Source organism: Nestor notabilis, unplaced genomic scaffold, assembly GCF_000696875.1.
Source record: "Nestor notabilis isolate BGI_N333 unplaced genomic scaffold, ASM69687v1 scaffold18310, whole genome shotgun sequence".
NCBI classification, from domain to species: Eukaryota; Metazoa; Chordata; class Aves; order Psittaciformes; family Psittacidae; genus Nestor; species Nestor notabilis.
This window is the reverse complement of record NW_009912624.1, coordinates 1-12440: the sequence shown is the minus strand read 5'-3', so window position 1 is coordinate 12440 and position 12440 is coordinate 1. Positions and strand designations below refer to the sequence as shown.

General features: G+C 54.5%; 1 protein-coding gene across 1 annotated transcript; it reads right to left on the bottom strand.

The window, feature by feature from the left end:
* Positions 1–10976: 10976 nt before the first annotated feature.
* On the bottom strand, positions 10977–12339 carry LOC104401433 (selenoprotein Pb-like; the record flags this gene model as incomplete). The annotated part of the gene is made up of 3 exons (XM_010020434.1): positions 10977–11222; positions 11846–11981; positions 12104–12339. Coding segments are annotated over 3 exons (618 nt in total), but the record flags the coding sequence as incomplete, so codon positions are not given.
* Between the last annotated feature and the right edge of the window lie 101 nt (positions 12340–12440).

Genomic DNA, 12440 nt, shown 5'->3' with positions numbered 1-12440 from the left:
CAGGCCCGGTGACCTCCTGGCGGTGTCCAATCGAGAAGGGGGACACACGAGGAACGCTGTGCCGCCGATGCCCGGAAGGCGAGAAGCGGAAAAGCCCCGTGCCCGTCGGTCCCCACGGCGCTGGGGTAAACGGCGTGTCAAGGACAGCTGAGCTTGTGATGAATGAAGGGGCTCGGCGGGGCGGGGGGTGCTTGAGGTGTCCGACGGGAACTGGGGACTACAAGCTCCGCTGTACCCGCTCTGACCCGAGGCCCAGCCTAACCCAGAAATCATCTGCGGGTTTACACCGGGTAGCAGAGCGGACAGCAGAGCCATACCCTTCAGCGGGCAGCAGGGTTTGCGTTTTCGTATAAAGCCCTGCAATAAAGGCGCATCCCACACAATACTGCAGCACCCTTGGGTGCAGAGAGAATACTGGGTCCTGTGGCACACTCATCCCTTGGGAGCTGCCTCCCAAGACAGCAGTGACTCCCCAGGAGCTCTGTCGTGCTCTTAGGTGGGGTTGCATTAAAGCAAGGTCTTTCAGCACATCTTGCCTGAGTCGGTACCCCAGAACCCATGGAGCTGAACCTGGGGCTGGGTGCTTTGCTGCTGTGCCCAGCAGGATGGCATCCCGGGATTTTTCACAGAAATACATTCGCATTCATTTGTCCTGTCTAATTTTAAGTGACAAACCTCTGAGGAAGAGCAGAGCTCACAGATCTCAGAGTTTCATTTTCTTTGTGTTATTCTCACTGCTTTGTGAACCAATTTCTTTCTATCTGCAGTTCAGTCACATCTAGACCATTACTGGTTACTCCCTTGTTGCAGAGATCTCCTATTTACTCTTACTGACAGAGCAAGAGTACATTTCCTGGAATAACAGGGAGATGCAATTAGGGAACAGGAAATAATTATGCACCTTTGCTATGCCACGAGGTATCTCCAAGCCCAAGGTCTCCTTCACAGGACCCAGAGGGAAGGAATCAGATCCCAGGCAGGCCGTGAGAGCAGGCAGAGCTACTGCAATGACAGATCTCCATTTTAGAGAATAAACCACATGCTAATCGATGAAGGTCAGGAAGAGGTTTTCCTTGAAGGCTGAGGTGATCCTTACTGCTGTGGCTGCTCTTGTTCAAGATAATCAGTGCTAACCAGCGGCAGGGCCTGGCCTCAGGCAGCAGCTACACACAGATTTGTTTATGTTTCCTCTAGGAATCGCATCCCTCTTTCTTTAACCCCGAAGGGCATTTTGCTCTCAGTAAGGGATTGCTGCGACAGGAAGGACTTGCCAGCACAGCACATTGCCCCTCACCATCACCTCTGCTCACTGAGGTGGTGGGACCTGGGGGGACAAGAAGGGCTTCATCCACCTCTGCCCCTCCCTGGCTGCACAGAAGAACCTCAAGGGGCCATCCCAAAGCACCCTCCTGCCCCAAGGTAGAGCTCATCTTCCCAGCAGAGACCAGTCCAACAGGATCTTAAGCTCTCCCGGTGATAGAGGCTGTGGGCTCCAGTGTTCCAGCAGCCTGAATGCCGGGGAGTTTCTGCTGGCACCCTTATCTCCCTGCAGCTGCCTGGTTTGCTCAGGCAGGGGGTAACCTGCATGAGAGCTAGGACACAGCACCCAGCTTGTCCAGTCCCTCTGTCACCAGTGTCTGCAGAGCTCACTTAGTGACAACCTTGAGTGTCCTTACTTATGTCGTCCCCAGACGATGCCAATACAGAAGATTTTAGACTTCAGCCCGAGCACGGATGTTATTCATTCCCAATGAGCTGACTTTTTACTGCATAAAACATATAATCCAGACTCAGATCAAAGCAAGGTCAGCCAGCCTGTCTCTGGGGGGTTAGCATGTTATTTCAAAGACAAATCAATCTATTTTTCCTCTCCATCAGACATTTGTTGCTCCCCATTCCTGCCCGTGCTTTTCATTACTGCCTTGAATTTCACAAGGTGTGGGGGGGAGCTCTCCTTCTCCCAGAGAACACGGGCAGACTTCTCCCTGGGGAAGGATGCAAAATGTCAGCCTCCTGCCCAGCCCCTGATGCTGCTCGTTCAGAGCCTGGAACCAGGTACATCAATAATTCACCGCACGCCTTCCTGAGCCCGGCCATTTGCTGAGTCTCTACCACCAGCAGCCCCGGTTCCCTCCTGGCTTCAAGGCTGTTTGGTCGGGGTCTGCCCATGCTGTGACCCACTAGCTGCAGCCCTTTTGGCCTGAGTGCTGGCATTATGCAGTGCTGATTTTTCATGCTGGCCCCAGAAAGCATTTTATTTTGAGTCCCTGGCTAGATAATTTACTGACCAAGTAGAGCCCCCATGGCTCTACACTGCAGCTAGGCAGCAGCGAAGTGCAATATCGTGGGAAATTCTTTGGGTGCCAGCTTGGTCAGAAGCCCAGCTTTAAGTTGCAGGTGCTGTGGGACAATACATCTACTTTTCTTTTGCTACAAACTAAATTTAAGAGCCTTAAAAAAGGGAGAGGAAAATAACGCTGCGGATTTCCTGGTACCTGTGCTTTGTTTTGTGGCAGACAAGGTAAGTGCTGGTCTCAGCCCAAGGGGATCCCACCTCCTCGGCTGCTCCCACCTGCACACCTTCATGTAGCTGCGCTCCTCTCTCCACCATGCCCAAACCCCATCCTCAGCAGAAAGACTGCCTTTCCCTGGGCATCGTTCCCTCTCTTGGATGCTCCCATGCGCCTTTGACATTGCTTTGACTCTAAGCAGTCAATGTTGTGCCCTCACTAACATGGATAACACTGGCTGAGACTTGCAGAGATGACAGCAGAGCTTTGCAAGACCCAGTGAGCACCAAGGAAGTCCTCTGATGACAAAAACATAGAAGAGCAGCAGAAGCTTTATGGCCAGTTAATGATGGGAAAGGAGCCAGGTAACAGAGTGCAGGCAGCCACCGAGCTCCTACTCCAGCCACCCAGAGGATTTGCTGCTCTCAAGCAGATGAAGCCAGGCTTAGCAGCAGCCAAGCTCCAGCCCTAGGCACTCATGGGAAGCATGGCTCTTTCTGCCTTTCCAGTGTTGATAGTACTGTTCAGAGCAGAGGCAGGAGGGAAAAGACATGCAGAGTAATGTAGACTGCCTTCAGGAGCAGAGGAATCTATTCCCTATGGTAGTTATTCCTTAGCATCCTTATGGATCCAATGTCCAGGAAGAGACAGAGAACACTCCCTTATGAAATATTAATCCTTGCAAGCAAGCTGAGGAATATGTTGGTCTGGTTGCCCATGGAGTTGAGCCCCATTTTTAGATTCTCCAGTGCCCAGCAATGACTCCAACAGAGCACAAACTTGAGCTGGAGCTTTTTGCCATCGAATTGTTTGAATCCCCCATGGATTCTCCACTGACTCATTAGTGCTGAGTTACTGCTGTGCTCCTCTTTCAGCAGGGACTCTAATAAAGTTGCTTTTTGCTAGCCAGGCAGTTATTTTATGAAACTTCCCAGAACTGACAATCTCAGGGACCTCCTTCAGGTGTGACTCAAATTTGTGCTCAAAAGAGAAATGCAAGGACTAAAAGCACCATCACCCCTCTCCGAGCACAAACTGAATTCAAAGATCAGGTGCGGGATGGCTGCTCTCACCTTCACTTTGACACACAAACATCTCTGCTTGGTGTGTGTCCCTGTATCTGCTCAGGGATGCATAACTTTAAAGCAGGGGATGCTCAGTGTGCTGCGGCTACTTTAACGTTCATCTACTGCCAAGGGAGAAGCTTCTTCATACGGCTGGAGAGGGGGCACCCAGGAGCAGAGGGACAGGAGGAACAGGGGATGAGCTGGGGCAGCAATGAGGAAGGGAATAAAAAGGAGCGAGGTGCTTGGGTACCAGTTATCAGGCTGGGATCAGGCAGATCTGGACAACCCCTTGTATCCCACCGGACAGTTACGGCTGTCAGGAGCTGTTGTTCCTTCTCTCCCACACACATGGCATTACATCTCTGGCCTGCCAGGGCTGCCTTCCCCCAGCCCCCATAAGATGATCAAAGTGCTGAGCCTCTACCGTGCCACAGAGATTTCTGCACCCTTCCAGCAAACGCATTTGCTGTGCAGGCCAGCAATTAAGCATGGAGGAGCCCCTTGGCTTCCAGGAGAAGCGGTGGCCTCCCTGCCACAGGGCCTAAAAGCACAGAGTGCTCCAGAAAGTTAATCAGCCCCGTGCGGAGGCAGCGTCCATCCCAGCCAGCCTGGCTGCCGCGGGGCTGAGCTCAGCAGAAAGCAGCCCCCCAGCTCATCACCCCCCTCCCAGCTGCTAAGATTCCTCCCCTTAATTAGAGATGCTAAAATAACCAGGAAGTCATTTTGCAGGCTACAAGAGTATGAATAAATGATGGCAAAGCGAGGCGTAAACAACGCTCCCGTTAGCCTTTGGCACCAGGTCTGCCCTGGCTTCGGAGACGTGAACTGGTTGCAGGGTCCAGCTGGGTGGGAAGTCAGAGACAGGCCAGGATGGGGCTTGTCCCGCTGCCCTCAGTCACCAGAGGGTCCTCCTTCCCTTCCCTGGGCAGAGAGCTGACAGTAGATAACACAATAACCCCTTTGCATCATCCCAACCTTTTACCCTCCGCATTTAGCACACTTTGCAAATGGTAATTAAAATGTAAATAGCTCTGGGTGAGGAATGGTCTTTTAGGGAAGGAGGAAGAAATTAAACCAGTGGGAAACAACACACGGCACCAACTGCCCTTTTTCAGGAAAAAAAAACAAAAGGTCTGTAATGGAAGGAAGATAAAATACAGATTCTGTGAGCTAAAAAACAGCAGAAGAGGCTGAAAGCTGGACAAATTCAGACTCAAAGAGAAGCTACTACTAAATCTTAGCAATGGAGCGTAATTGATGTCAGAACAAGGGAGCGGTGGAGCCTGTCTCAGATGAAGGCTCGAAATCCAGGCACGGGCTGCTGGGGTGAGCAGACCTGCCTGCCCAGGCTCATGCCACTTCCAGTGGGCACACAAGGCACAGCTGATTGGTTGAGAGGCTACAGTCCCCCACGGCTCACTGGCTGGGAGGTTGCAAAGCCGCTGATTGATTGGCTGGGAGGTTGCAAAGCCACATGGTTGATTGGCTGAGAGGTTGCGAGGCTGCATGGTTGATTGGCTGAGAAGCTACAGTGCCACAGTGCTGATTGGCTGAGAAGCTACAGTGCCACAGTGCTGATTGGCTGGTTGGCCACATCACTGGATGCTCGTTGGCTGTGAGGCCTCATTACTGCATGCTGATTGGCCGGGTAGCTAAGGAAAGTGAAGAAAATAATGGGGCTTTAAGCAACCTGCTCCAGTGGAAGGTGTCCCTGCCCGTGGCAGGGGTTGGAACTGGATGAGCTTTAAGGTCCCTTCCAAACCAAACCAGCGCTGACAGAAGTCGAATCATTTCAGCCCAATCTGTACGTTTTCTCCTCACGCCTGGCACTGCTGGGCCTCTACAGTCACCTGCGCCATTTTGCCAGCCCTGCCAAGCTGCTGTTCCTCAGGCACTGCTATGGCCAGGACCATCACCGTCATGTTGCCACCATCCCAGGCCAGTCTCAGCAGCAGGAGACAGAGTTCAGACACCTGGAGCACCTGCTCTGGGTCATTCCTTTTCATCCATTTCACCCATTTATTCCAAAATCATCTCCATGGCTACATCCATGTGGGAAAAATAGGCTCCAGCCTGGGACCTCTTCAACAGTAAAAACCAACAAACATCATTGTCTCAGCTTTTCGTCAATCATTTTATCAGGGCTCTCACAGGAGCTGGGGAGCTGCCCACCCCAGCTCAGGATTTGGGTCTTTTCAGTAGCCATTACACTGCTCTGTCTCTCAGAAGCTGCTCCATGGATTTGTCCTCTTCCTTCTGCTCCCTTACATGAGCTCCTCATGACGGATGCTCATATACCTGGCTCCCTGCAGTGTGGAGAGCCCATGTGGAGAACCACGCATGAGGCCAGATCCCAGTGCTGCCCTCAGCATTAGTCAGTCAGTGCACAGGGGATGAGGGGAGGTTGCACCACGCTGACCTTCCCTTTGACAGCCCACCCATCCCAGCTCCCCTCCAAAACACCATGTCCTTGCACATCACTCCGTGCGTAGGAGCCAGCAGCAGACGGTGACATTTCAGCAAAGGTACTGGCAGTTCCAGTACGAGGCTGTGCCACTTGAAGCCACCCAACACAAGAGCAGGATGTGGTGGCTCAGCTGGAAACCAAGCATCACACTCCACTTGACTTGAGGAGAGACAGACAGAGACGCAGCAAATCTCCTCTCACACGGCAGGAAAAAAGAAGTAGCTTGCTAGCTGCTTTTATGGCAGGACGACAAGAGGAGGAGAGCTTAGGAAAGCTCCTATGAACACAGGGACCAGCGCAGGATCCAGTCTCAGCCTTGGGCATCTGCTCCATGATGCAAATCTATGCATGTTGGCCTGGTGAGATGTGTCTCTCCTGGGGTGCTAGTTGGGCTTTTTCTGCTCACACTGGGCTCCTTTCAACCCCCAGATCAACATCATAAATAACGGAAACAAACTGTTCCCTCTCTGCCATCATACATCAACAGCGAGCAAAGGTAGGGGCTAGAAACAAGCAGCACAGAGAAATGGCTTTTGTTCTTGCACAGTGATGGCTGGACCATGCTGGGTGCACAAAGACAAGAGGTGAAGCCACAAAAAGCTGCACCAGGGAGGCACTGAGAGCACCTACGGGGGGATGAGAGCCTTGATATATCATGGGGCTAGGGCCCCAGCTCTGCCCCCCCCAAACACTCTGGACACATCAGAAAGGAGAAAATGAGCTGGAATGGGTCTCCTTGTAGGTCAGAAAATGGCTGGGCAGAGACTTGGAGGCCTTCGAGGTGGGAGAGAGGTTACAACAGGAGAAGCAAACCTTTTGAATACACCTTGGCTCAAAAGTCAGAGAGGTGCCTCCACCCTCTGTCCCTGGGGACTGCTTCTGCCAGCAGGAAAAAGATGGGACATGCCAAGCAATGGGGCTTTGAAAACCTAGGGAATGAGCTCTGTCCCGCTGGTGGCCTCATGGCCAGCCAGGACCCATGACTGATGCTGGGAGGGAGATGGCAGTGAACGAGGCCAATACCTGACGCACTTCCTCAGCCCTGTCTTCACCAGCCTCCAGCACTGGTGGCCACACACGCAGGGGACACAAGTCACTGGGGCTGGCTCATTCCTGCAGCTGTTTCTCTGCTCTGTCCCATCTCCTCGGGTGACGCCACTCTGAGATGAGTCTGGAACTACTCACCAGGGACATCAGCAAGTTGGCCAAAGCTGGAGATGATCTCTCCAGCCCTCATTTCCCAGCTCCTAACCCATGATGGAGATCCAGGGCTGCCATCCCCAGGCAGCAGCATTCACCCTCCCCCCACAGAAGCAAGAGGGGCCCGGCTGGGCTGGACTCGGGGGACAGAAATGCAGCCACTTGCATGTATTTTGCCTAACAACAGTGATCTCTCTGTGTATTTTCATTCTGTTTTCCTAGGCTCAGCTGCCTCCTCAATGAGATGTTTCCAAAGCAGCCTGGATTGGCGGCACGCCAGCCCTGCTGCCAGATGAATGGGCGGAGGAGGAGGGACCCATTCCTCTTCTTGACACAGCATCACTGTACAAGAGGCCTCTGTTGACATTAGAACTGGCTGTTCCCTTCTCTCCCAAGAGGATCTGCCTGGCCCTCGGCAGGAGCAGCACACAGGGCCAAGGCTGCATGTGATGTGGAACTGGGATCTGTTTTCTTCTGCAGTGGTGGCATAGGGTACCAGGGTAGCACAGCGCATCTTCCTCCGGGGTGATGGTACATCCATGGACAGAAGGGTATCACAGTGCATCTTCCTCTGGGTGATGGTACATCCATGGACACATGGGTACCACAGTGCATCCTCCTCCAGGGTGATGGTACATCCATGGACAGAAGGGTATCACAGTGCATCTTCCTCTGGGTGATGGTACATCCATGAACACATGGGTACCACAGTGCATCCTCCTCCAGGGTGATGGTACATCCATGGACAGAAGGGTATCACAGTGCATCTTCCTCTGGGTGATGGTACATCCATGAACACATGGGTACCACAGTGCATCCTCCTCCGGGGTGATGGTACATCCATGGACACATGGGTACCACAGTGCATCCTCCTCCGGGGTGATGGTACATCCATGGACACATGGGTACCACAGTGCATCCTCCTCTGGGGTGGTGGCACAACCTCAGGCACTAGGTTACCATGGCAAAGCACTGCCAGGACCTGAAGTCAGCCCTAGTTTCCTGCCCTGGACCCCCCTTGCTGAGCACTTCTTGGGGCTCCCTGGCTCCTACTAACAGCACCACTCCCTAAGACATAAGCAACGTGAAGAGCCTGTTAATGCCCCCAAAATACTTTTCCTCCACTCTGCTCAGAACGAAGACCTGCAGGAGTGCAGACACCGACACAGGTTTTGCAGAGCTCCAGGTCTCCTTTCAGGGGAGAGTCATGCCACAGGGGCCCCAAACACAGCACCCACAAACCCTTCAGGCCTATGGACAATAATATATGGAGCAGCAACAGTTTTACCCTAAACACTTCCCATTACTCAGACATCTAGGACTTCACCAAAACACAGCTCTTTCACAAGCTTCAGTTTCAATACCTAAAGCAAAATACCAGTCCAAGCCTTCAGGGCTGGAAACTTATCTGCCTGGAGGTAGCCAAGTACAGCACAGTGCCACTGGACTGCCCACCCAGCACCAGACCTGATCCCTCTGTCTGCCACTGCTAATTGGAGATCTGGTCATCAGCAAGGGAATGCAAATCTGTGCATGTCCCAGTCATCATCTGTGACCTCCTTGACAGGAACACCTTTAGGAGCTGTGCAAGAAAAGGATGTGGAATTTAACAAAAGGGCTGAGGAAGCATCAGAAAGCAAAAGAAAGAGATAAAAGTCATCAGCATCATTCCAGTGCACATCTCTCCCCCCTGGCTCCTGTGGCATATCCTGCTGGTGGCCAGCACCCAGCTGCTGCAAGCCAAGGACCTGATGGGTCTGAGCAGCACCCATTAGGGACACAGACTGCTCCCACCAGCCATGGAAGGGAGAGGGCTCTGCCTGGATCTGGTGGAAAAGAGGCCAACCATGCATTGATAAGATGAATTAGTTGTCTCAGCAGCACCAGCAAAATGAGTGAGAGCAGCGGAGCCCGTGAGGCCCGGCCTGCTTTGTTTCAATTACAGCAGCTGCCAGAAGAAAAAGATAACCTCAATATTGATGGCAGGAGCAGCAGACAGAGGTGCCCTTGTGGGCTGCTGGAGCAGGTAGAAGAGGAAGGGGGAGGAGGAGGAGGAAGGAGGAAGAAAGAGAGATGGAGGAGGGGGAGCAGGGGCTCAGCCAGCACCCCATGGGAGAGCCTGGTTGGCTCCCCTGGGCTGGTGAGAAAGACCAACCTGATCCCCTTGCCCTCATTCCCATGAGGAACAGCTCCCCTTCACCCTGGCTCTTGACACAGCCACTGGGCTGAGCATCCCTCACAGAGACAGGGTGGAGGGGTGCAGAAACCCAGCTCAGAGCATCAGCAGCAGTACACACACCACACATGGCACCGCACAACACTGGGCAGAAAAGATCTCTCTTTGCTCCCTGCTCAGGCTGGGGGGTCCAGGGACATGGAGAGTTCACAGCAGGCATAAGTGGAGCTGTGTGGGATGATGGATGGAGCTGGAGTGAAGTGCTATGGGGCTGTGTAGGATAATGGATGGGGCTGGAGTGAAGTGCTATGGGGCTGGAGTGAAGGCATGAGGGCAGCCCACGGTGCCTACCAGGGGTGCAGCACCCAACTTCAGGACTGGGGAGCCCCACAATATGCTCACAATGGGGACTGGTCTGGGCACTGCGGACAAGATGCCCAAGACAACTGTGTGTGGGAACTTTGGCCCCACAACAGCGGCACAGGGCAGGCACCCCAACATCACACCTACAAGCCAGGGATTGAGGAGCCCAGCCAAACTTCCTCCTGGCAGTGCAGGTTAATGCCCTGGGCACACATCCTGGCAGGAAGAGGTAACTAGTAGGTATGAAGAGATGGGGTCTCTTTAGTCTTCAACCCCTTTACCTCTGCACAAGAGAATACAAATCACTGCCAGCTGCTGCTCCATGGGGTCCACATCCAGCCCCAAGTCCCCCCTGTGCCCACCAAAAAGCCCAGGACCACCCTGTGCTGTGTGAGCCTCCTACCCTCTCTGGAGAAGGAGTCCCACCAAAGGCCAGGCGGAGCAGGGTTTGCTTCACAGAGGCTTTATTCATACTCTGGATATCCACATCACCCTCCGATCTCCCCCAGGAGAGACCCCAGCATCCTCACCCCGTCCTCCCAGGGCTGTGGGTCCTGGATACAACTAGGTCCCCTAAGTCTCCAAGGAACAAGGCCACCATCTTGCGGCCACCCGCCACCACTGCACATACCCGTGAGCAAGGCTTGGGGGGTCCCCAGAATGTGACAGCTACGGGGGTACCGGGTTTAGACCATGGGTACTGCGACCTCCCATCGCTCCCAGTGCTCCCAAACCCTGGGATCACATCCTGCGAGGCACACTCCGTTCCTCCCCTTGCTCCAGGACACCCAGGGGTGCCGGGATGAGCAAAGCATGGCAGCAGTGCTGCTCCCACCCCAGCTCTGGCCCCTCCACCTCTGCCCTGCTGCCCCGTGCAGTGTCGGCCAGCAGTGAGCGGGACGTCCCGGTTTGCACGGCAGGCTTCATGGAGCACGGGAAGGCAGACAGCAGCGGTGGAGGAAGGCTCAGAACCGAGCCCTGGGGCTGAAAATCCAGCACCTCACAGGGTCTGAGGGGGATTTTAATCCCTGGTGACAGGGTTGGGAGTGCAGCCTACATGGGGGATGTTAGAAGGGGTTGTTACACCAATGCTGCTGCTGACCAACAGCCCAAAGCAAGTCCTTTTGTGCCTCTGGGAAGCAAGTTGGCATGGTCTGCACACTACTGGGTTCTGCGAGGCTGCCCAGCCTGGCTTAGTGCTTATTTCGCTCCTTCTGCTGCTTCTCCTCGTCATGGGGCTGGCCATGGTCTCCGTAGCGGTGGTGAGCATGGGTTGCACGTTCATGGTCCCCAGTTGGGTCTGTGGCTTTCTCGCTGCTGACCTCGTGGTGGTGGTGAGGATGGACGGGGTTGTGCTGGTGGATGGGGGTTTCTGTCTCCTTCCTCTCTTGTTTGGGGAGTGGGCTCAGGGTTACAGGGGCCTCTGTGGTGCTGTTAGCCTGAGGAAAGCAACACAAGGGCTGGTGTGGTGTGTGAATGCACACAGAGCCCTGCAGTGAGCCTGTGAGCTCGACTCTGAGCTGGGGTGAAAGCAGATGAGGATCCTTCATACCGAAGGTTGCCTGTGTCAGAGCAAAGGCTCTCCAGCCCTGACCCAGGGGGGACAGCAGATGCTGGAGCACACAGAGCACAAGCCTCTGTACCTACATCCTGTGGTCCAGGGAATTCCTGAGCCAGGAAAGGGACTTTGCATTTAAAATTTCCAGACGTATTTTTTCCTAGGAAGTGACTAATCACCTGCTGAGCCCCGAGTTACGTCCTTTCCTTTGCTCTGAGCGTGCCACCTCTGGCCCACTGCCTGCCCCTTTCTTACATCAGAACAGCCACAACCCTAGTTAGCTCTTCTAGACCTGGGCTATGACCCCATTAGTCCACTCCTTCTCCACTTGAAAGCTCTGACCTGTTTAAGTGCCCTTATTCCAGATCTTTCATCACCTTCCCTGTCAAGCATGGCTGAGCGCGGCTGCCAACCCGGAGCTGTCCCTGACACGAAGATAAGGTTGACGTGCAATGCCAGAGGAAAGAAGGGAGCCCGGCTCCAGCGAGCATCCCTGCTCCTTACCTCCTGGGTGGTGTTGGGGTAGAGCGAGCAGTTGCCGCAGAAGTCCTTGCTGTGGGTGAAGCGGATGGCCGACTCCACGTAGGGGAAGTGGAGGAAGCTGTAGGGCAGCTGGATGTGGAAAGCCAGGCGGCCGCACCTGCAGGGACATGCCATGGCCCAGCTCAAGGCTCTCCCCAGCCCAGCCATGGGGGGAGCTTTTGGAAACCCACCAAGCACCCCATAATCAGGAAAGCCCCAGCTAAGATGGGGGACGCTCACCGGTCGTAGACAAGGAAGTCGTCCTTGTCACCCCCAAGGACCTGCCAGACATCGGGGTCCTCTGGCTCTGGCTGGAAGACGGGGATGCCCGGGGGGGCCTGGCGCTCCAGCTCCCTGAACATGGCACGGGAGAGCGGTGCCTTCTCGTTGACAATCATGTAGTGGACATTGACCGTGCCCTGCCGGGCCAGCCGGCGCCCCCTGCCGCCCCCAGCCTGTCCCGCAGGCCCCCGAGGCTGTGGGGATGGAGGCAATGGGATGGGGGTGCCGGGGTGGGGGGCTGCGATGCTGTCCCCCAATACGGCAGGGCTTGGTTTGGGGTAGGGGAGCAGGGCTC